The sequence below is a fragment of the Nycticebus coucang genome, chromosome 5 (assembly GCF_027406575.1).
Source record: "Nycticebus coucang isolate mNycCou1 chromosome 5, mNycCou1.pri, whole genome shotgun sequence".
Lineage (NCBI taxonomy): Eukaryota > Metazoa > Chordata > Mammalia > Primates > Lorisidae > Nycticebus > Nycticebus coucang.
The window spans coordinates 39852480-39878016 of NC_069784.1; the positions used below are offsets into that span (position 1 = coordinate 39852480).

The 25537-nt window shown below is 44.5% G+C and overlaps 1 protein-coding gene across 2 annotated transcripts in view; it reads left to right on the top strand.

The window, feature by feature from the left end:
* The first annotated feature begins 8777 nt into the window (after nucleotides 1-8777).
* Nucleotides 8778-25537, top strand: part of AHCYL1 (adenosylhomocysteinase like 1) — a 46069-nt gene continuing 29309 nt past the window's right edge. Inside the window, exon 1 of one of the 2 annotated variants that reach the window (XM_053590502.1) lies at nucleotides 8778-9250. In XM_053590502.1, coding sequence (XP_053446477.1) covers nucleotides 9131-9250 — 120 coding nt within the window. In that variant the 5' untranslated portion in view covers nucleotides 8778-9130. Of the gene's footprint in view, nucleotides 9643-25537 lie in introns of both variants that reach the window. The other variant, XM_053590503.1, reaches the window with a different exon arrangement.

Here is a 25537-nt window from a genome sequence, read left to right on the forward strand (position 1 = left end):
GCTATATGGGGCCAGTGCCCTCATGAGGTGCTTTTTATGTGCCAACTACTGCTCTAAGAGCTTTATGTACATTAACATTTAATTCTGACAAAACCCCTAATGAGATGGGTTCAATTGTTACATTGATTTTAAGTAGGAAGCTATCACAAGAAGGACTGCAGAGTAATAATAGATAGCACCATACGTACAATTAAAAAATCCTCGTATGAGGCCAGTGCAGTGGCTCACGCCTGAATCCCAGCACTTTGGGAGGCCGAGTGGGTGGATTGCCTGAGCTCACAGGTTTGAGATCTGCCTGAGCCAGAAGGAGACCTCGTCTCTAAAAATAGCCAGGCATTGTGGCAGGTGCCTGTAGTCCCTTCCACACGAGAGACTGAGGCAAGAGGGATCACTTGAGCCCAGGAGTTGGAGGTTGTTGTGAGCTATGATGTCATGGCACTCTACCAAAGGCAACAAAGTAAGACTTTGTCTAAAAAAAAAATCATCATATGAAAATATGATGTAGAGGTGAGGTTCCTGACTCCAAGTGTGAATAGGAGTGAGGAAATAGAGGAGTTTCACTTTTGTTGTGTGTGTGTGTTGTGTGTGTGTGTGTGTGTGTGTATATATATGTATGTTTGTTTAGATATTTCACAATGAGTATGCATTACTTTTATGGTAAAAAAAATTACTATAAATTAAAAATTTCTTCAAATTACTCCCCAAAATAAGGTAATAGAAACTCAGTGTAAAATTTTTGGAAGATGAAAACAAGCAAAAATGACAATATAAAAATGACATAATCTTACTGCACAGTGGATGTAAGCATTTAGGTGTCTTTCTCTTTCTTTTCTTTCTTTCTTTCTCCTGGGTAGAGTGCTGTGGCATCATAGCTTACAGCAACCTCAAACTCTTGGGCTCAAACCATCCTCTTACCTCAGCCTCCCTAGTAGCTAGGTCTACAGGTACCTGCCATAACACCTGGCTAGTTTTTTAGGAACAGGGTCTTGCTCTTGCTTAGGCTGGTCTTGAACTCCTGAGCTCAAGCAACCCTCCTTCCTGGGCCTTCCAGAATGCTAGGATTACAGGCATGAGCCACATGCCCAGCTCATTAGGTGTTTACCTTTCACCTGTTTTTTCTTTGTATAGATACATAGTTTTATCTTTACCCCTCAATTGGGCCGCACTGGGATGCTGTTGTAAAACTTTTTTTCAGCTTCAAACATTATCATGGATGTCTTTCCATGTCATTCCAGATCCTTCTGTGAGGTGGCACAGTATTGCCTTGTATGACTGTACTGTATTTTAGTCACGTTCTGCTAAACTATTCTTTTTCTATTGGAAGTGCAACATGGTGATGAATTGAACATTTAATGTGGTATAGTTTCATGATTGAGAAATCAGCCCTATCTGGTTTGCTGGGCTGTGGATTCTTCAGAAAAGAATGTGAAGCATTTTCCCCACATCCTCCCTCCCGAGAAGGCAGCCAGGGGGTCAGTCCAGGAGGTCAGAAAGGATGGAAGGTGGTTCTTCACTTGGGAAGGGAGAGTGGCCTTACCTGTGGGCAGTGACCACCAGCACCTGGAAAGAAGATGGGAAATCGTGAGCGTCCACAAATGGCAGAAGTAGGAATTGGAACTCCTCCCCCAGCTCCAGGGAGGCACATCCCTGGATGGAGTCAGGAGCAAGGAGGCTGGAGGAAAGGCCAATAGGTGGCCAGCTGCCGGGCGAGGCCACTGTGAGTGGGCAGCTCCCCCGCCTGCCTGGGAGAAGCTGTGTCCACAGATAGGGAAGACCCAGCTGAGCAGCTATTAACAGGAGTGTGCACCACCAAATCAGGACCAGCTGCCCCAGTCTTCTAAGACAAACAAAACAAAACAAAAAACCCTTTGTCTGCTTATTTGGAGATTGTTATTTCAGTTTTTGTAAAATCCAATGAATCAAGGGAGGAAGCCCTAATAATACTGTTAGACATCTCACCAACTGTAGATGGAGCTTAGGACCAGGTTAAATAACGAAAGCTGGCATTTTGTTCCCATCACGTGTCATGAAGCTATTCGTTCCTCCTTACACACACCACCATGAGGAACATTCCCATGGCTAAATCTCTGTGTTCCTGCAGAATTCACTTTGGAGTGATTGGTCATTTCATGCATCTCCTTGGCCCTCTCAGGGGTGGCAAGGTCTGTGGGGTCAGCCAGCTCCATGATTAAGCACACTGGATTCAGAGACTGGAACTGGTGGGAGAAGCTGGGTGTAGTCCCGGCTTTGTCACGAATGTGGTGTGATAGCTCCAAGCATGCTTTGTACCTTTCTGTGTTGGTCTGTAAAGCTCTGTAAACCAATAGCTATTTCCCATTTGGGAGCCCCAGACTACAGAGAGTCAAGATAAACTCACACATCCATGGAAACCGTAAGGTGCTCCATGTTCTCCCACATGCTCTTGTCAAACCTGATTGCTGGCCATGTTCCAAAATGTATCCTAAATTTCACACATCCATATTTTTGCTCTGGCTGTCCCCTTCATCTAGGATAAACGTCCCTCATTTCTGCCTGATGATAATAGCCTAGTCATCCTTTATGATTCAACAGAAATGACTCTCCTTCACCGACCTCATTCCTTCCAGGGGATGCGTCCTTCATCTTCCTCAGGCATCTCATGCCTTTGGCTACAGCCATCTGGGCACAATTTGCAAGCTCCCTGCAGGCAGGGCTGGGCCTCATTCATCTCTTCATTCCTCAGGGACCCACAGGACCCTGAAAGTTATAGTGCAGCCAAATGTTTGTGGAACTAAAATTGGGACCCGGGCCTAGACTTGGATGAAGTTTCAGGCTATTTCAGGCCCAGGAATGGGTGTGGTGATGAAGGGAATGTTGGGGCTGGAGATAAAAGTCCTGAGCCAGAATGTGGCCTGGGCTTGCTGACTGGAAAGTCCTCTCTGCCCCCACCCCTGATGCCTCCTCATCCAGCCCTTACCGGAACAGGAAAACACTGTGTACTTGTGCCTCTCTTCAGTCAGCCCCACGGGTCCCCTCAGGGCCTCACTCCACCCAGTCCTGTCCAGAGTCCCTCTAAGGACTGTAAAGGCCTATAGTGGTCTGCAGAAAATGGCTGGAGGGGGTCTGAGGAGAGGCCAAGGGCCAAGCTTCTGGCCTTTGGCTTGAGCTCAACTCTTGTTCTAGGTTGCAAATGTTGTGTTGACCCTCTGGCGGGTCTCTGTTTGGAGTGTGGAGGTGGCATGAGCTCATGCTGGAGGCTGAGGCACTCTGTCCTCACCGCCGCAGAATGGGACAAATGCTGAGGGTGGGGGTGATGGAGGTTAACTCTTTTCCCAGGCAAGAGATCAGGCTCACATTGGGTATGGCGGAGCTTTCAATCCTCAAAAGGCTGCCCAAGCGATCCCCTGGGTGTCACGGAGCAGAAGGGGGGTTTTCAAGATCGGCTCAGAGCAGGATGAGGGCAGCCTTGAGAATCCAGGTTGGTTGCAGGGAGGGCTAGGAGGGTGAAATGGTTAATGGTTTGTTGAAAAACAGTGAGAACCTCCTCCTCCAGGGGCCCAGCTGGCTGCAAAGCCAGGAGCAGAGGCTCCAAGGCTGACGCAATGGGGCCCGCCCTGCACACCAGAGAGGGTGAGAAAGGCGGGCTGCCACCCAGCAGGAGCCCACACATCCCAGCCTACCACTCTCTCCTCCATGACTCCAACAGACCATATCTCCTCCAGTTCCAGACCACTTCCAGTCCTGGGGGCAGCCCCTGACCCCGGCAGGCTGGCACCTCCACCTCACCTCCACTCGCCATTGTCTTGGAGGAGGACACTTGCCCAGGAAACAGTGTCCCAGAAGCTCCTAAAAGACTCAGGGCAACTTCAAGGGTGGGTGAGTGTCTCTGAACTCTGGAGACAGACTGCTCTTCCCTCCCCACCCTGAAGTCTGACACAGTCTCAAGGGCAAGGGGAGCGTGCACGCAGGACTGCTGAGGGTGGGGCACATGGAGACAGCAAGAAGGGGCTCTCTGAGGGCATGGGGGGACCTTGAGTTTCTGACACAGCTGCGCTGTTAAGTCTAAGCCCCATGAGGACAGGAACTGTGCGTGTCCTGTTTGCTGTGCCACCCGTGGCGCCTAGCACAGCTCCTGATGCAAAGCCGATGCTCCAAAAATGAGCGACCAGGCAGAGGCTGAAGTCCAAGGGCCAGTTGCACAATTTCTGCTTTTCTGGTAAACTCCTCACCCCCCAACACACACACGTGCACACACGCTACAAGGACAGAAAAATATGTAAAGTCACACAAAGAATCGTCAGAGCAGATCCCTTGAACACTGTTTACAATGACCAAATGTCTTCTCCGCCTTAATTTTAATGCACTGCAGCTTTGGGAACTGAAGAACACTCTATCGAGATTTCTGGTAGAATCCAGAAAAAAGCATTTGAGGAAATTTCAAGGGGCTGCTGGATACATGGTAGCCAGGCCCTGGGGCCATGCCAGGCCAGGGAGCTGCGGTTGCTCCTGGCTGGGGCAGTTTCAGCCTCCTTTTCAAGGAAGCACAACCCAAGCGTAAACAAGTACTCAGAACCAGCAACAAGGATCCTTTCCTGCAGCAAGCAGGCTTCTGCTTGTTCCTGCCATTCTGGGAAGCAGGGCACCCAGAGAGAATTCTCAATTCTCGACAATAGGTCCTTTCCTCTTCAAATTTTTTGCCTGGACCCACATCTTAATAACTTACGTTTGCCTAATATTTACAACTTGTTTAAGGCTCTTGTGTTATTTATTACCATGTCAGATTAGGTCATCACAAGCCCCAGATGGAGAGCTATTACCCTGTTTCGTATAAGGAAGTAGAAGTCCAGAATCCTGGTGGCGGAGATGGTTACAGAGCCAAGATTGGAGCCCACATCAGCCTCCCTCGGAGTCAGCCCTCAAGAGTTCCGGGTATAGGACCTCAGATCCCCTATGGCCAAAAAATGCCTTATTCTTGCCCTTGTTTACATCCAGCTCCATTACTTACAGTTTTGCTCCTTGTCTCTGCCAGAACCTGGTGCTGTGACCCATCTTTACCGTTTTGCTTGAAAGCCATCCTCACACGTACTCCCACTCACCCCCCCACTGCTCTGTTACATTGCACTAAGTTGGAAACAACCCAAATGCCCAACAATGGGGAAATGGTTAAGCAAACAAATGGTTAAGCAGTATGATGGAATGCTTGGGAAACATGAACAATGACAAATACGCCAAGGACCTCTCTACCTCTATGGGCAATGTGTTTTTGAAATGTAACTCGATCAAAGCAGAACACAAAATGACATGGATCTTCTGATCACAATGTATAAAAACAAGTTTCCGCAAATTGATAAGAACCAGAAGTGAACTTAGAAAGATTAAGAATTTTTTAATCTCTTGGGCGGCGCCTGTGGCTCAGCGGGTAGGGCGCCGGTCCCACATGCCGGAGGTGGCGGGTTCAAACCCAGCCCTGGCCAAATTAAAAAAAAAAAAAAAAAAGAATTTTTTAATCTCCATTGATCTTTCTTTCCTAAAATGTTCAAAGTAATAAGTAAAATAATAATAAAGATGATGATAAGGAACAGAGGGAGAGCTAGAGAAGGAGGAGGAGTGTTTCCCTATGGAATTGCAGAAAGGGAAGGAGAAGAAGCCGAGAGTAAGCGTCAGGGAGCTCAGAGGGAAGCAGGAGCCAGGAGGCTGGAGAGCCAGCACCCAGAGGGCCAGCAAGGCAGGTGACCCAATGTCAATGATGCCTCCCAGAGCTGTGCAAAGTGGTGAGTCCGGGACAGAAAGAAAGAAGGCTGGGGCTGGGAAGGGTTTGCCCATTTTGGAGAGCTGGAGACAGAGCCACTGCTCTCTTCTACTTTTGCTAGATTGCCATTGTCACCCAAGATCTCTGCAGACGTTCAACACGTTTCATTACAGAAGGCCTCGCCAACAGGAAGTGAAAGGCTTCCAAGGGGAGTACAACCTCCCTCTGGTGGGGAGCCAGGCTGGCAGGAGTAGGTGGATATTAAAGGCACCAACCTGGGCTCCCCTGAGACTTAGGACCAGTGTCCTCCACAGATGTAACAGACTCCACATGTCTCAAGCCGAATCCTTATTGCAGCAGCCCATTCCACCCAGGCCTGCTTCTCCTCTCATGCTCTCCAGCACATTGAACGTGACCAGCGCCCACTCAGGTCTTAACCAGGCCTTGCAGGATCTGGCTCTGGCTTCGGTGCCCACTCTTGGGAGGCCATCTTAAGATTGGGCTTGGGGTGCAGGGGATTATCAGTGGTTCTCTCGGATGTTATGCTGTTTCACTCCTTGGCTGGGTAAGCCTTTTGATCTCCAGCCCACACATGGTGGGAGCAGTGGCAGCCACCCATGCCCTCTTCAGTGGCTGGTTTCCAGGAATGCCCCAGGTCTGTGGCCTGAAAAATGTCTTTCCAACAGGGCAAGTGGTGTCACCTCTTCCCCCTTCCTTTCCAGTCAGAGCTCCCTGATTCTCTGCGCTCAGCTCACTAGCCTTCCCTCAGGCCAGGAACTCAGGTAAGTGGAGTCTGACCCACTAGTCTCCTGTTTGCCCAAACTGCTAAAGTACTGCATTATCCTCTAAGCCCCGTGCTGTTTTCACTATCTTCAGCAGGAGCAGCAACGGCAGCCAATGCCATGTGGCTGGTGCTCAGGCAAACCTGTTACTCCTGGTCCAGGAGGAGTAAAAGAAAGGCTGGACTTCAATCTCCAGGAAGACAGTCTGGATGCAAAACTGCATGGCAGAACTGTGGGACTGAGGCAGAAAGTGCTTGGCTAATGGGAGTTTTAAAATTCAAATCCAAAAGGCAAAAACACTGATGCTATTTTTAAAAATAAAAGTTTTCTTAAGTCACATGTTTTTCTATTTAAGGGAATTGGAGTTTTCACCCCTGGTTCCAATAAGCTCTGCCTCTGGTCTTTGAGCAGACAGCTCTGATCCCTGGGCTCTTCAATGGCTCGAGCAAACCTACAAAGCTGAAATTACTGTGGGTCTTATGTCCAGAGTCCTGAGTGGGCCAGAAATGTAGTTCATGACCCCCAGCTGGGAGATGAAGAGAAAGATGCCAGTCTGGCCCCTTATGGATGAATCCAGTATTCTGGTCTCCATCTCTCTGCCCCTTCAGCTACTGGAATGCCCCAGCCAGGGAAGCCTGAGTATTCAAAAATGTGGACAGATGAGAGTCCTAACAGTTCAGGATCAGGATCTGCAAAATGTGAGTCCTTCTAGACACTTCCACAGACAGCCTCATGAGGTTGGGAGGTTGAAACATGGGCCTTCTGACCAAGACTCTGGGACCCCGGAGGTGAGCATTTTGTGATCTCCCCAACTTTGAACACAAACCAGTGGAGAAAATGTCACTGCAATGACTACTTCCTTCTTGAAAGGGTAGGCCCTGTTAAAAACCTGGTGAGTTTCTGAATATAAAAAGGTGGTCTTGGTGGAGGAATTTAGGACAAAGGGCATAGGGAAGACTTGAATTGCTCAGCACAGTAGAGAAGAATCTGGTTCCCCAGAGATTTCAATCAAGGAAGGAAGGGGAGAGGGATGGGAAGGGGGTAGCAAGCAGAAGCTAGATTAGATGGCAGTGGGATAGGGTGGTGTGGGGCTGTGTGGCCACGGAGAAATCTTGGGGTGGTGAGATGACCAAAATAACTTTTCAGAACATTTCAGAAATGTGATTTTTAAATTGTTTATTATATGATGTAACCTCTCCCCTGTGACCCACAAATCTTTATTAAAAATTTTGCTACATCTTATAGCCTTATTTTTGTGATTTCTTTAGAACAGGGGTGGGGATTGAAAGGAGAAAGGGCTAAATTGACAGCTAAAGAAACAGTCACAAGACCAGAATAGTGAATACAATTCTAGAAAGGGCAAAAACTAGAGCCAGAGGCGACCATGAAAATCCAAGTTCTCCCAGCAAGTCACAAAAATCCTGGGGAGGGCACTGGACTTTCCACAGGACATGGGAATTGGAGCCAATGTCATTTGAATCACAAAGGATAAGCTAGCTCAGCTGACATGAGGTTACAAACAGGCTCTGCCTCTCCAGCTAAACTAAACCTTGCAAAATATAAAATGTGTCACATGCACCTTTGCCACCCAGGGCCGTAGCACAGGGACTGCACACAGTAGGACCCAGTAAGTGAGTGAAAGTCTATGAATACCCTGGATGCCTCCTGGGAGCTGCCAGAAGCTAAAGTGTAGGCAGAGCCTGCAGCAAGAAAGCCACCTGGCTGGGGGCTTCTCCAGCCCTCCTGCTTACTGCCCCTCTCATCAGCCCCATTCCAATGGCCATTGGACATTGGCCTCAAATAAGGCCCACGGCCAAGTGGTAGCAGAGGAAGTCACACGGGTTGTGCAGAAACCAGACATACTGCTCTGACTCAGTTCTTCCCCTGTGAAATCAAAGAGGCAAACGATGTCCCTTGGGAAGGAGCTACTGGTCCAAAGGGCCTGGGTCGGAGGCAGTGAGTGATTGGAACATCTTGGCATCGCACTTTTCCTAGGAATGGCCATAGGATGTGGCATGTAGAGAGCTCCGGTCTTTGTACCCGAGCACCCTTTCTTACGCCCCTCCGAGGCCTTGCCCAGAACCCCGCGGCTCAAAGACCCTCTGCTCCGCGGCTTTGCAGGAACTAGGCGCTACTCATAGGGCTAATGACGCCACCTGGTGGCGCAATGGGTCTTGCCACCCTGGGAATTTCACACGCCGCGAGCCGGAAAGGAGGAGGAGCGACACTTCTGTGGCTCAGCCCAACGTGGTGACGTCAAGACAGAGCGCCGGTTCTCCCCGTTCCCCCCAGCTGCCAGTACTTGACTTGGCGTCGCTGCCTTCTACCCTTACTTTGCGTGCGTGTTTGCGTGCAGCGGAGGTGGCGGCGCTGGCAGGTCGGATCTCGGCGCTGGTGTGTTTGGAGCTCCTGTGTTGGCTGTCGCTGTCCGGCTGTCTTGGGCTGCCGAGTAGAGGAGGCACCGGCCCAAGCACCTCGGCAGCCGACGGAGCTGGACGCGGGGCGTGGCTGGAGGGTGGGCGAGCGCGTGGCGGAGGGTGCCGCGCGGGCAGGCGGGAGGGCGCCCGTGAGGGAAAGAGGCGGGGGCGGCGGGTCAGCCGCGGGCCGGGCCGGCCAGGGGATGTCGATGCCTGACGCGATGCCGCTACCCGGGGTCGGGGAGGAGCTGAAGCAGGCCAAGGAGATCGAGGACGCCGAGAAGTACTCGTTCATGGCCACCGTCACCAAGGCGCCCAAGAAGGTGCGGGGGCTCCGGGTGGTGGCGGGGGCCTAGGACCTGGCCTCGCGGAAGCGGCGCGAGCAAGCCCGGGCTCGGGTTCCGGCTAGTTTGGGACTTAAGGGGGTATGGTTTGGGGTGTTCAGGAACAACTGACGTGGTGGGCGGGGGAGGCGGCTGAGCGGCCCCCGGCCTAACCCGGGCTGAAAAGGCCGACCCTGACCTCCCTTTCCTTTGTCCCTGGGCCCTACTTCTCCGTGATCTTTCTGAAACGCGACAGGGCCAGGCCTCAAATTTGCAGCTGACTTTTTCTGGTTGAATGGCCTTGAAGATGAGAGTGGGAGGGGGTGAACCAACTCAGCTGACCCCTGTGACCAACCCAGGGGATGGGGGTGTTAAAGAACATCTCCTTTCAGGTAAGTAGGTAAATCTGGGAGAACTTCCGTCAAATCTTTGGGGGCAGTGGCCGGTTTATCCAACAGCTACGTGATAGCTGAGTGGCAAGAGGAAAGAAAATATGGAGCTAGCTTTATGCAGGTGAAGGCAATGAGGGCAGCATGAGATTGAAAAGCTGGGATTTTTCACCTTGTATGGTCTTCAGTTGCATGAACATATTTAAGAAATTGACATTCAGAGGTTTGTGACAGCAGACACTGTCATGGATACAAGTTGATCCTAGAATCATGTGAATAGATCACTTAAGCATCCCTTGAGAAGGGAGCTTGGGTGGGTTGGAGCAGTGGGTGGTAAGGAACGATTGCTCATTCTTTACTGCACTTACTGAGGCAGAACAAGTTTAGTCTATTGTGTTGTGGGCTAGCTCAAAGGACACTCTGCCATTGCTCTTGTAAATGGTAACCTTTGGAGTTTTTCATATAACTAGCTCTCTGAGTGGTGGAATTGAGATCTCCAATGGTTTTTGATCATTTACTGCCAACCACATCTTGACTTTCCACATACTTGGCACCCAGTTAACAGATCAGAGAACCTTTGCAAAGACATGACCTTCCTGAAGCCAGTGAAAACCCAGATAAATATTTCCCTCATGTATAAAGACAAATATTTCGAAGTTCTTTCTGCCTGCAGTGTTTAATGGAATACAGGGATTGTATAAGGTTAACAGAGCAAGATTTGCTGGAGGCTCTTACACCTCAGCTAATTAAGCTGCCTTGAGTGTGAAAAATGCCTTTTTTTTTTTTAAGTGAATTAATGTACCACTCCAGAAATCAAAGGCAAGATTGAAAAGACAATCACCATGTGTGATGTAGTTGTTTTCTCACAAAATTAAGTTATTACCAACAATTTATTTAAAAGATTGTGGAAAGTCCCTTGATTCTAAAAAGGTCTGATTACTTTACGTTTAATGCTCAGTTCAGCTGACTGCTTTGTTATGGGAATAACCTTTTGTAATCTGCACAGTTCTTTGGAGAAATAGTCACAGTCCTCATAAGCAGAATGCTTAAGAGTGGTGCGTGAGATGAATTATGGGGAAGAATGTGAAAGCCCTGATACCCTGATTCCCAGACTTTTTCTCTCCCCCATTAACCCATCCTCTTTTGTCTTGTTGCTTCAGAGGACTGGGCATCTTTATTGTTGCTTGCCTTTATTTTAGTAAGCTTGTATTCTTCTAAGTACCACCGTTGATAAGACAGAGTCTGTATTATACGTTGTAAACTCCCATAAAGGCAGGAACTTTTGTTCACTATTGTATCTGATGCGCCTAGCTTTATACCTAGCATGTAGTAGAAACTCAAATATTAATTGCCCACCTGGCTAACTAGTAACTGAGATGTGAGTATGGCTCCCTACCAGGAATAAATATTCCTTTTCCTCTCTTCTACCAAGGGGGAATATTGCTACCGTGTATTATTGTCAGGCCAAGTGCTAATGATCTTAGACCCATACTCCATTAGATAAAAGAAGCAGTCTCTGCCAAGAGTGTGAGAAGACCCCATTGTAAGTTTCCATTTACTGGTAAATGTGCCCTTGTGTTTCTTATTGATCTTGCTGTGAGCTTTATCGTTTAGTGTTTATTATCACTTTCTATTAAAGAGGTTTACGATGACTAATTACCCTTCCCCTAGTGATGATGAAAGGCATTTATTTAGTTAATGGATCGGTTGAGGACTAGTCAAGGTCACATAGCAAGTCCTAGGTAATCTGTTTTTCACTTCAGTTGAATTGAACATTATGACTTAACTCATTTTTGTACTTTTGCCATGTGTTCATAATGTGAGAAATCCTGGGAAAAGAGAAAAAAGTCACTTGACATAGTACTGAAAGGCATGAGGAAAGAAACTCTTCAAATGCTATAGTCCTTTACCTATGAGAATTCCAGTCTTGCTCTAGACCAAGTAATCCGGGATCATTTCAAAGCCCTGAGGTCCCTCAGGTTCTGAAGACATTCCTAATGTCAGAAGATAATTCAGGGTGACCTTGATGATCCTCATTTAGCTCAGATCCCAGTATAATGTTTAGGTCAGCTTTTATTTACTTTGTTTGCTTTGAGATTGAGTGGCTGTCCGTCAATTAAAAGCATAGATATCTGGGTTCTTCAGCTATGATCATGACTTAGTTTTGTATGCCATTGGGTCTACTACAGTGCTGTGAACATAATAGGGCTTACTGGTTTGAGTCAAGGTTTGAGATGTCTGGGTGTCAAGCCATCTGAATGGGTACCACCTTAAACAATTAGCTTCTGTGCTTCAGTTTCGTCATCTGCCAAATAAATGCCTAATGTGGAAGTGGAGGTAGTGACATGTTGGGAGTTAAGATAGCAAAAGTGATTTTTTAAAAAATGGTCAATAATTTATACTCTTCTATTGAGCATTTGAGTTGGCTTATAACACAAGGCAGATATATGATATAAATAGGAAGTCAAAACTATAGAAGGAAAAGTTATTGTTAATCCTGAGGGCTAAGATAGCTGATGAGATTGATCATCACATGCAACTCTTAACTTCCTGGCAGCCACAGAATAAAGAGAAGCAGTTACTCTCCTTAACAGGCATCCCAATTCCTCAGAAAGATGACTTTTCCTGACACAAAGTTCTGAAAAAATTTTCACGGGACCTTATTAATGATTCACATGGTAAGGCTTGTTCATGACTGTCACTAGTGATTTCAGATGGTATGGACAGGAAAATTTGAGGTGAGAAAAGGAGACCTTGAATTGTAAGAAAGTGTACACTGTACCACAACTGAAGACCTTTTTTTAATGTTGACCGTTATCAGTCAAAACAAATAAGTCATCTAGTTCTCCAGGGGTGATAACTGTCCTTGACCTTTGGAAATTGACACTGTCAAGTTAGTTCTTTTTTCTTAGAGTAAACCCAAATCTCCAATTGGCTGATGAAACCTCCTGCAGTAGGTATGGAGTGTCTGTTGAAACATTTGTGGTTCTCTGAGCTTCTGAAGGTTGAGAGGACTGTCTGGAGCACTAGATGGGGCATTTGACCTAAAATCTGTGCAATCAGACCCTTACCACCAGGAAAATACAGAGAAGAATAAAAAAGAAACCACTTTTGTTTATGGGATATTCTTTATTTGAATGAAGCATATGTGGCACTAGTTCATCAAAAAAGTCAGCTGTAGGGTGGCGCCTGTGGCTCAGTGAGTAGGGCGCCGGCCCCATATGCCGAGGGTGGAGGGTTCAGACCCAGCCCCGGCCAAACTGCAACAAAAAATAGCTGGGCGTTGTGGCGGGCGCCTGTAGTCCCAGCTGCTCGGGAGGCTGAGGCAAGAGAATCGCGTAAGCCCAGGAGTTGGAGGTTGCTGTGAGCCATGTGACGCCACGGCACTCTAACCGAGGGCGGTACAGTGAGACTCTGTCTCTACAAAAAAAAAAAAAGTCAGCTGTAAGTTAGAAAGCCCCTAAATAGAGCCCCAGCGAGTACTGCATAGATGTTAACCTGATAGATGAAATCCAAGATGCTCCTTTGCTCATTGGGGCTATTGTATGGCTAATTTTTGGTGTAGTTTTATTTATGGAATAAATTTATGGAATTTACACCAGTACTTCTCAGGATCACTGAGAAGAGATTGGATAGGTTGACATTTCCTGTATTCTCCACATCATTAATATCTCTTGATTCTCTTTAAAATGCCAGTGTTTTAGTAGCAGACTCTGAAATAGGAATTGGGTACAAGAAGATCCTCTGTTTAAGATTTCTTCATAATGTTGATTACCTCTCTTTTTCTTGTTTTTAGTTTAGTTGCACTCTAGTTTCCCAATTACTTTGTTCCAAGTACCTTTAGACCAGCGGTTCTCAACCTGTGGGTCATGACCCATAGGAACTGTATTAAAGGGTCATGGCATTAGGAAGGTTGAGAACCACTGCTTTAGACATTTAACTCATAACAGAAGTCTGTTCATTGTCTGATCTTTTGTTGGCAAGATTACAAACGTGTACCTTTTGTCAGGAGGGTATCATTTGGATCCAGAGTGTATTAACCAATATAATTTCTTGTGTAGTCATCTGTAAATACCCTTTATAGATATTATAGGGGTTGTTTTAAAGGAACTACTTGGTAAAGGAGAATTATATCTGTTTGTTTTGCAAGTTTGGGGATGTATTAAATTTTTATTTGAAAGGACCATCTTTTTTATACTGAACCTATAATTCATAAATGAATAATAATTCAGAACACATCCTACTGAGGTGGGTCAGAAGCGTCCTCAGTATGTGTGAAGGATAATACATGTACATAGACCTCAGTTTTTTCCAACCTGAAATGAGTATCCTAAGTTGAAGACAGATTCTTACCACAATTTTTCCTTTGAATAGCTTACTATGTGAAAAGCACTAAAAATTCACGTAGAATTGTGTTTGCCTTTTGATTATGGTTTCCTTTGACTCGGCTAGTTGTCTTATTGCCCCACTGTTGCTTGGCTGTTATGTAAGACGTCCTTAATGTCTCCTTTTTGTTCCTAAAACTATGAGAAGTAGTACAATGTAAGTTAAGCATTTGATTTTTGGAGTCAGGTTTACCTTCAGTTTCTATCATCTAATAGCTGTGTGACCTTAGACAAGTAACTTAACCTGTTTGAGCCTCCATTTTCTCATCTATAAAATGAGGAATAATGGATTAGTTGAGAGGATTAACATTTAGTAAATATTAGTGTGTTTATTTCTTTATACCTAGAGTGACTGTATATCCTGATTTGCCTGGTACAGTTCTGGATATTTATCCATTATCCTAGCATGCTGATCGATGAGTGCCTTCTTACACTCTGAAAAGTACCCTGGTTTATGTGGTCACCCTATTTATAATTCTCTGGATGATGCAGTATGGTCATTCAAATGAGAGTATCTAATTTTGAAATATTATTGAAGAGCCAAAACAAAGATGTTTTTATTGGAATGTCTTTTTCAATAGGAGAACTTTTTTTCTAACAAAAATGTTATTTTATGTAGAACTTATTTGTTGATTACAAGGGAGTGCGGAGACAGTGAGAGAGCTTAGAGCAGCGGTTCTCAACCACGGCATTAGGAAGGTTGAGAACCCCTGGCTTAGAGCTTGTGGTGGAACTGAGATGTGCTCTACCTCACCACTCCCTGACCCCACCCCCCGTAATACATATGTACTTGTAAAATGTAGGTGTTTGTCAGACTCAAAGCTAGGCTCTTCTGAACTGTGACTTACCATGTTACATAGCTACTTTCAGATCCTGTCCCTATGTATGCCAACTCCCTTGCCCAGGTACTATTTCACATTGCTCTTAACAGCCTGCTCCTAATTATGTACAACTGATTTCCTCCTGCAGAAATATGTGGCCTTTGCTCCATGCCAGTTACAGAAATCCGGTGGAGTACCCATGCCTCTGTTGAGACTCAGACCGCTTTCATTTTTGTTTCCATCTCTGTTCATTTTACTAAAGGATTCACCCTGGTACTTTAATCTCAGAATGTGTAAAACAATACTTGGCAGTATACAGTGGAGCTTAATAATGTACTGCCCAAATAGGACACATGGTAAAAGGTGGTATTTGGAATCCTGGGGAAGAGATTGGGAAAAGGACTTGGAGAGAACCACAAGTTTAACCAAGCATGCTTCTGCTCTCTTGCCATGGAAGCTTCAGTGCCTCCGCTCGTGTGCCTGTGTCCTTAACCTGTGAGGCTTAATAGGCTTAGCATGTTCTCCTATACCAGCTCAAGCTAGTTTACTGCTTTTAAAATGAACACCCTGTACTTAGCCGTGTGATGAAAATGAGGCTTAATAAATTGGGGGGCGGGGGGATTGGAACTGCTCAGTGTTCCATGCTGTTCATCTTGGACTTGCCTCAGGCTGAGTTCTTCACAATCTGAAGAGTTGCCCAGCAAGAGCACACCCTATTGCTGAGATGTTTTTGTCTTCTTTCCTGAACCCGTGCACCTATGGTGGCATCAGTGGAATCCCGCAGAGCCTATGTGCCAAGGCAAGTGCTAATGTGCTGAAGCCGATGTGCTAATCCACAGTGTGCATGCCTCATGTGAGGTAGATGGTAATTTCATGAATGGCAAAAGGCAGCTTCAGCTGAAGGCCTAGAGGAGATGAGTGTAGCTCATTTCCATTCATTTAGGTCTCCTGAATGAAGCTGTTCATAATAAACAATGGAAGGATTTGGGAAGTTGTGATTTTAAGAAATGGCTCCAATCTCATGGTACTTATTAATTGTATTAAGGTGAACCTTTTGGGCACAGAGTTCCATGGACATAATGGGAATTACTTCATCCCTTTCCTCCAGGCCTAGCTTGACCTCAAGTTAAAGCTTTTTGGGCCAAGACCTGTTTCCTTTATGGTCCGCAAAGCCTGACATTAAAAGAGAGCAAGATATACCTATCAGATATGTTAATAGTACAGAGATTCTGATCTGCCCTCTTTGACCAGTGCCACTTCATCTCCTTCCTCAAAGACTTTAAGGAAAACTTCTTTGGGCTTTTGTGACTATAAACTTTATTTTGGAGATGTAGAAAAGAGACATCACTTTGAATTTTTAAAATGCACACTCCCATCTCTGTTTCCAGTTTCAGAAGAGAGGTCAGTAAATAGATAAATCTGTGTACAAGGTAGAGAATTGAAATAGACTTATTATTTTTTTTTTTTGAGGCAATGCTTTTAAGAGTCCCTGGATTAGAGACTCTAACAATGGTTCTTAATCTCTTGAGTAGCAGATCTTTTGAAGACTTTTATGAAAATCATAATTCTTTCCTCAGAAAAATTCAGGAGCACAAAAATTTGCATATACTTTTAGAGGATTTGTGGGACTCCTGAAACTCACTAATAGATCCTAGATTTAAAAAAAACCCTGATTTAGAAGGCCAGGCTTCTAAGCCACAGTCGCTCTTTCTAGTGCATGTCCGGAAACTGCTAAGAGATTAAGTTTCCAGCCTGCAGTTTGTTGCGGGGTTTGGAATAAAGCTGAGGTTGTTGGTATTGTCATCCCCCTCTTTGGGATGCTCCTCAGCTTCCCAAGGGACTCATTATAAATGCCTTGAGGGTTCAACTCAGGCACATTCAAAACAGTATTTCAGCCACTTTAGGGGCTTTTGTACTGTCTCAGGACTGCTGCTCTTCACATGAAGTGTGGATGCCCCTAAACCCCCCACAAAGTTTCCGTAAGAGTGTTTGGAATACTAGACTGAGTATCAAAACTAAACAAAATAATTTGCTTTCCTGTGCCTCTTAAAAATAGATTTCACTGTAGTATTTCTCAAATTATTTTAAGGGCTAACCTGATACTTGACTGAATCTTACTCTTATGATTTGATTTCTCTAGATGGAATATATTGAAGGCAAGAAACATGTCTCACATACATACATATATATATATATATACACACACACGTATGCACACAGTACTATCACTGTTTATTGAATAAAGTAATGTGGATGATCATCCCTAGGAGAAAGTAAGTTGGGCTGGTGGTGGCTTTGATTCGCTGGTGGTGGTGGCTTTGATTCGCTTTCCCTGTCCACTGGCATGAAGTGTTTTTCTTAGATCCTTCTCACATGGGTGATAAGAGAGTACCAAGAACTACAGGTAAGAAATTGATGAGAATTCCCAACACTTTAGTAAATCAGTTTATAATGCCAGAAGCAGGAGATAAGGCAGAAGACTTCTAAATACATGCCTCCAGCTGCTTAGCCCAGTAGTAGTAGGTTTAGGAATATACTTAGATGTAATGGAGAAGGGAACTTGAATTTCTCACCACTGAAACAAGTTTTTTGTTGTTGTTGTTTATTGGTGATTCATCGAGGGTACAGAGAACCAGGTTGCCCTGATTGCATTTGTTAGGTAAAGTCCCTCTTATAGTTGTGTCCTGCCCCCAAGAGATGTGTCACACACCATGACTTCCCCACCCCCCTCCCTTCTTCCCTCTCTCAACTCTCCCATTCTCCCACCCCCCACATGTACAAGGTCATCAATTGTCCTTATATCAGAATTGAATACATTGGATTCTTGCTTCTCCATTCTTGTGCTGCTTTACTAAGAAGAACGCGTTCCACTTCCATCTAGGTTAATACAAAAGATATAAAGTCTCCATCCTTTCTAGTGGCTGTATAGTATTCCATAGTATACATATACCACAGCTTGTTAATCCATTCCTGGATTGTTAGGCATTTAGGCTGTTTCCACAATTTGGCAATTGAAAATTGAGCTGCGATAAACAGTCTAGTGCAAATGTTCTTATAATAAAATAATTTTTTTTCTTCTGGGTGGATGCCCACAAATGGGATTGCAGGATCAAATGGGAGGTCTAGTTTGAGTTCTTTGAGGATACCCCATACTTCCTTCCAAAAAGGCTGTATTAGTTTGCAGTCCCCGCAGAATTGTAAAAGTGTTCCCTTGCATTGAAATAAGTTTTAAACCCTTAGATTAGAGATACTGCTCAAAGTTGAATCCAGTGCTCTGTTTTACACAAACTTTGGATTTAAGAAACAAGGAGGTTTTCACTTAGGGTGTTTGAGAGTTAGGGGCCAGTGATTAGTTGACCAGTTTGATCTTGGAAGGTATGTTGGAGCTCTGAAAGTATTAACAGCTCTGCCCAACAGTGCTGGGCAAACTTGTGGTTCATATCCTACAACCCTGGCTGCCCCTTCTGCGCCAAAGGCTAAGCTCAATGCTCAAAAGCTATATGTGCCCTTGTCTTTGAAACATACCTTCTTATAATTAGTTTTCTGGGAACTGGGCCAGTGTTTGTCCTAGCCAGAAGCTCAGGCTTTAGTTGGCACTACATTTTTTTGTGTTTTCTTTCCTTTAAGTACATCACTTAGGCAGTATTTAGGGGAAAGGGAGACCTTCAGAATTTTCCTGCTTTAGAAATTGAAACAGGTGATTTCGTAGAGACTTTTCTGGTAACTAATTCTGTTTCCTGTCAATAGGTAGTGGTATCCAACTTCTAATTCAGTACTTGAATTTTTATTGCCCAGCTTCTGAGCACCAGACTTCTTAGCAAGCAAGACATGAAGATTCCCAGCGTTCACTTATGGAGAGTAGCCCAGCTGGCTTGTCATGCTGGACTAGATGAATTGTGAATGTTAATTATACTGATCAATACAGTGGCCTTGGTAACAGACTTGTAGCTGCTGTAGAATCTGTTTACTTCAGGTTTGTAACTGAAAAGAGACCAAGCTGGTTGGGGACATGTTGTTCTCAGTGTAATTAGCTGCATTGTTAAGTCCAAAGAAAATGTGTCTTGGAGGGGCTAACCTTAGTACACCCCTTCCCCAGGATTTCCCAGAGGGAAACCATTACCATTACTCTGGGGGTAGTTTCTGTTCTTGTTTGCCAATTGATAATGAATTGAGGTTGGCAAGGGCTTGGTTCTTAGTGGAGGCAGGGTAAAGGATGTTTACAAATCATAAAGGTTAGAAGGAGAGTGCCTTTGTTGAGAAGCACCTTACTTTCATTTCCTTACCTAGTTTGTAATTAGGAGTGAATAGTCTATGAGTTCAGCCTATGCATTCAAGAGAAGGAACTCCTCCTATTTGGGGAGTAGGGGTTTCATAATTCTGCACATTCTTTTCTGACTCTACAGCAAGGGGATTAGCTGAGTTCTGGGCATGTTTGGAATGAGAGCACTTTGCCAGTTTTTACTGAATTTGGACTAAGCCATTATAAAAATGTAGTCTGTGTCTTCCTCAGACAGGCTCTTTGTCGTGTTCTCTTAACCCCTTGTGAAGAAGCTACCTGATGGATCGTCTGTACCTGACAGATGGAGTTGGTAAAAAAGGTAGATTCTCCACTTAACTTTGTCTTGTTTGATCTCTGAACAAGGCATATCTAACCCACATGTACCCTGTCTTCCTCAAATCACTTTATCATGAGCCTGGTAAACTCTGTGTTTGTGTTTGCTTTTTTGGATCCTGCTTAGATTTATTTCTTAAATCATTACTTCTCATGGGGTGAGAACAAATGGAAGGTATCAGTCACATAGGGAACTTTTTCAAAATATTTATTAACTGGGCTCTAAATTAGACCAACTTAATCACAGCTGGGGAGAGGCAAGTGGAGAATGGGTTGGCATTTTGAAACAGCTACCCCAGATAAAAATCCCAGATCCCAGATTTGGAACTACTCTTTTAGATTATCTAGCAAGGCTGCCCAAAGTTGTTACAAAATCTGATACTGGGATGGTAATAGAGCTACCCACTAAGTTAGATGACTTTGATCATGAAAAAAAATCTTGTGCCTTGTGTGAAAGGTCCTGCGTTTACTCTTTTTTTAAGGCATTCAGAGTAAGCCATGACCAGAAACCATGCAGCCCTGCCCACTTAAGACTGAGTACCTTCTGTGTTTTAGGACCTGTCTTAGGCACTTATGATGCATTAGTGAACAGAACAAAGATTCATACTGTGTAGAGCTTGCATTCTTACCAGATTAGTATTTAGATCATTTAAATCTGGTGTAGTGGTTCTTAACCATTTGGGGTTGGGAACCCTGTTAGAGATATGTTCAGATTCCTTAAAGATGCATATATAGTCATGTGCCACTTAACAGTAGGATAAAGTCTGAGAAATGTGTCCTTCAGTGATTTCATCATTGTGAAAAGATCACAGAGTATACTTATGCAAACCTGATGGGATGGCCTACTGCACACCTGAGCTACATGGGGTCTATCGTGCCTAGGTTGCAAACCTGTATAGCATGTTACTGTGTCAGTTGGAACAAATGGTATTTAAGTATCTAAACAGAAAAGGTACAGTAAAAATATGAGGGCCCATAGCTCAATGGTTAGGGCACCGGCCACATACATTGGGGCCAGCAGGTTCAAACCTGGCCTCGGCCTGCTAAACAACAATGACAACTACAACAAAAAAATAGCTGGGCATAGTGGTGGGTGCCTGTACTCTCAGCTACTTGGGAGGCTGAGGCAAGAGAATCACTTAAGCCCAAGAGTTGGAGGTTGCTGTGAGCTGTGATACCAGGGCTATCAACCAACAGCAACATAATGAGACTCTGTCTCAAAAAAAAAAAGAAAGGTCTGATAGTTAAGTTTGCAAACTCATCCTAGAAAAATACGTACCTCATTGTAGAATATCACTATAGTCACCTTCGAATTACTTTGGAGTACTCCCTTGGGAAGCTGTGCACTGATGCCAGTGCCTAATCCACCCTTAAAAGCAGTTTTGAAACCCTTTTTCTGGAATGGCTGTCAGAGCTGTTGTCTTATTACCCTTGATGTCTTGAATGTCATCAAAATATCTTCCTTTCAATATTTCCTTTATCTTTAGGTAAAGAAAAAAGTCACCAGAGGCCAGATCAGGTGAATTGGGTGGGTGTTCCAATAGTTATTTGTTTACTGGCTAAAACCTCTTTACAGACAGTGCTGTGTGAGCTAGCATGTTGTCATGATGCAAGAGCCACGAGTCTTGGGGCAAGATTTTCAGTTAATATTTTCCTAAGTGTTTCTCTCTCGCTGTTTGCTTGGTCTGCTGTGCCTCTCCCAGTCAGCTGATAATTTTGTCAGTTCTGCTGGTTACTGACCTCTTTTCATCAGTGACTTTCTCTTCCCTCAGAAATCCATATGTACACTACTGTTTTCTTCAGGACATCATCTCCATAAACTTGGATTAACATATCTCTGATTTTACTTCCACTCTTGCCAAGTTTAACAAGAAATTTATGAAGGTTTATTCCTTGCTCTAACTGAAGCTCCAACATTCCCACAGTGGCACACAAAAACACACAACAATGAATGCCACTAAGCAAGACACCACAACGCATCTACACGAACAAACACTGAGAACTGATAGACCAAGTTCATGAAACCTTATTGAGTTTTTTGTACAAGTACTGCTAACGTAACTGAACAGTGACAAGTTCACAAAATTGTCAAACCTTGTATGGTATAAAAGATAAAAAGTGGGCAGCACATGGTGGCTCATGTCTGTAATCCCAGCACTTTGGTAGGCCAAGGCAGGAAGTTGCTTGAAGTCAGGATCTGGATGCCAGCTTGGGCAACATAGCAAGCCCCCTTCTCTACAAAATAATAAGCTGGGCGTGGTGGCATGTGCCTATAATCTCAGCTACCCAGGAGGCTGAGGTAGGGGGATCATCTGAGCCCAGGAGTTTAAGGCCGCAGTAAACTACAATTGTGCCACTGCACCCTACCCTGGGTGACAGAGCAAGACCCTATCTCAAAAAAAAAAAAAAGAAAAAGAAAAAATAGTATGCCTCTATAGGGCACTTAACTATGAATGGAGCTTGTAGGACTGGATGTTACACTGGGTGAGTTAGTGGTGAGTGAATGTAAAGACAAGGATATTACTGTGCACTGCTGTAGGCTGTATCAGTGCTGTCTATGTGGTCTATACTAAATTGTTTTTAATTTTATTTTTAATAATTTACTTTAGCATGCTATAACTTTTTACTTTATAAACTTTTTAATTTTCTTTAACTTTTTGACTGTTTTGTAACAGTACTTAGCTTAAAATACAAACACTGTACAGCTGTACAAAAATATTTTCTTTGTATTTTTATTCTATAGTTTTTTTTTTTTTTTTTGCAGTTTTGGTCAGGGCTGGGTTTGAACCCACCACCTCCGGCATATGGGGCTAGCGCCCTACTCCTTTGAGCCACAGGCCCTACCCAAGGTTTTTGTTTTTTTTTTTTTAAGAGACAGAGTCTCATTATGTCGCCCTGGTTACAGTGCCATGGCATCATAGCTCACAGCAACCTCAAATCTTGGGCTCAAGCAGTTCTCTTGCCTCAGCCTCTCAAGTAGCTGAGACTATAGGTGCCCGCCACAATGCCCGGCTATTTTTTTGTTGGAGTTGTCGTTGTTGTTTAGCTGGCTCAGGCTGGGTTCGAACCTGCCACCCTCGGTGTATGTGGCTGGTGTCATAACCACTGTGCTACTATAGGCTTTTGTTCTTTTATTTTTTTAGAGGCAGAGTCTTACTTTGTTGCCCTCTGTAGAGTGTTGCGGCGTCACAGCTCACAGCAACCTCCAGCTCTTGGGCTTAGGTGATTCTCTTGCCTCAGCTTCCCGCGTAGCTGGGACTACAGGCGCTCGCCACAATGCCCAGCTATTTTTTGTTGCAGTTTGGCCAGGGCCAGGTTCGAACCTGCCACCCTTGGTATATGGGGCCAGCGCCCTACTCACTGAGCCATAGGCGCCGCCCTTTTTTTCTATGTTTAAAATTTTTTATTTTTATTTTTTAGACTTTAATTAAAAACTAAGGTACATCTCAGCTTAGGCCTACATGGGTTAGGATCATTAGTATCCCTGTTTTCCATCTCCACATACCGTCTCACTAGAGGTCTCCAAAGGTGACAGGCATGGAGCTGTCATCTCTAATGATAACAGTGCCTTCTTCTGTAATACTCTTGAAGGGCCTGCTGGGGTTGTTCTACAGTTAACTTTTTTTATAAGTATACTTTAGAATATTGATTAAGCTGGGCACGGTGGCTCACACCTATAATTCTAGCACTCTGGGAGGCCAAGGCAGGTGGATTGCCTGAGCTCACAGGTTCAAGACCAGCCTGAGCCAGAGTGAGACCTGTTCTCTAAAATAGCTGGACATTGTGGCGGATACCAGTAGTCCCAGCTATTTGGGAGCCCTAGGCAAGAAAATAGCTTGAGTCCAAGAGTTTGAGGTTGCTGTGAGCTATGATGTCACAACAAAGTAAGATTCTGTGTCTCCAAAAAAATAAAATAATGATTAAAAGTAACATATAGCAGTCACACCAGTAACACAGTCATTTATTATCATTATCAAGTGTTATGTACGGCACATAATTGTGTGTGCTAGACTCTAAACAACTAGCAACACAGTAGGTTTACACCAGCATTACCACAAATATGGGTAATGCAGAATGCTACAATGTCACTAGAGATGCTAGGAATTTTTCAGCTCCATTATATTCTTATGAAATCACTGTTATATATAGGGTCTGTCATTGACTAAAATGTCATTGTGGCACATGTGACTACATATATAACAATTCACATGTAAGGGGGGAGTTGGCAGCCTAAAGCCCAGCCACGGACCCTGCCCTAAGAACCTAGAATCTTGGCTTAGCACCTGTAGCCCAGTGGTTACGACATCACGCCAGCCACATTCACTGAGGGTGGCAGGTTCAAACCTGGCACAGGCCTGCTAAACAACAATGACAACTGCAACAAAAAAATAGCCTGGTGTTGTGGCAGGCTCCTGTAATCCCAGCTACTTGGGAGGCTGAGGCAAGAGAATTGCTTAAGCCTGAGTTTGAGGTTGCTGTGAGCTGTGACGTCACAGAACTCTACCGAGGGCGACATAGTGAAATAATATGCAGCCTTAAAGAAAGATGGAGACTTTACCTCTTTCATGTTTACTGGATGGAGCTGGAACATATTCTTTTTAGTAAAGTATGTCAAGAATGTAAGAAAAAGTATCCAATGTACTCAGCCCTACTATGAAACAAATTTAGGGTTTTCACATGAAAGCTGTAACCCAGTTACAACCTAAGAATAGGGGGAAGGGGGAAAGGGAGGGGAGGGAGGGGGGAGGTGGGTAGAGGGATGGGGATTGGTGGGATTACACCAGCGGTGCATCTTACAAGGGTATATGTGAAACTTGGTAAATGTGGAATGTAAGTGTCTTGGCACAGTAACTGAGAGAATGCCAGGAAGGCTATGTTAACCAGTGTGATGAAAGTATGTCAAATGGTCTGTGAAGCTAGTGAATGATGCCCCATGATCATATCAATGTACACAGCTATGATTTAATAAAATAAAATAAAAAATGAGACCAACTATGGAAAAAAAAAAAAAAAACCTAGAATCTTTGTCTAGAATTGAGAACGTTGGTGACTGAGATAAAGCCAGGACCTGGCTTGGATGTTGTGACTATTTTCTCCTAGCCACCCTGGGTTGTTGTTTCTTGATCTATATACAACTGAGGCAGTTTGCAAGGAAGTCCAGGGTGTCTCTAGGAAAAAGAGGGAATAGTCAGGCCTCCGCTAAGCCAACAGCATTTCTCAAGTCCATATTTTACTTGAAATGCTGAGAATCATTTCGACTCTTAGTCTTCATCCCCAACTCTAGTTTCTGGTTGGGTCTGCTTCCTGTACTCAATAGATTGAAAATTGGGTCAAAAAAGAGACTTCCCTCTACTATGCTAGTTTTTTTTCCTACCTTGCTAATGTATATTATCAGTTCCTGGACTAAAGTGATAGTAAAATTATGAAGATCATGACACGATGTTTTAGTGAAATTCTGGCTTCAAGAACACAGAAAATCATAGGAGTTGATTGAGGGGCTGACTAAATAGCCAAAATATAAAGATTAGAGGAAAAATGATAGGAAAAAGGAGGGTGGGGGGGCAGAATTCAAAAAGGCAGTTGACTAAGCTGGTAAGTCAGGTGGCCAGGAGAGGAAATTTCTCCTTTAGCCAAAGTAAGCAAACGTAAGGTCCAGACACACAATTCCTAAGTCTTGGGGGGGCGGGGATCCGTCATTGTTGCTTTACTACCAAATAGGACCCAAGATAAAAAAGGGGAGGGCAGATAAGGGTTAGTTTGAAGTATACTGATATTAATATGTCTCTGTCCCTAGAAAAGCCGGTGTTTGACTTGAAAGAAAGGTCAAACCCTGCCTGTCAGTAGTTGTGTAACGTGTTGGAGAAACATGAATGAAATTTCATTTGGGGCACTGGAAGAGGGAATTATATAGAAAGACAGCTAGATTTAGAGGTTGGAGCACATAGAGTCCTGTACCAAGTCTACCTTTATCTCCCTGAAATCTAGTCTTTATAACCACAGGCCAAGACCTCTTTACCTTGGTGGTCTTTACAGGGATATTCTTGTTTCTTTGCCAGAGATCTTAAAGGGGACCTTTCCAT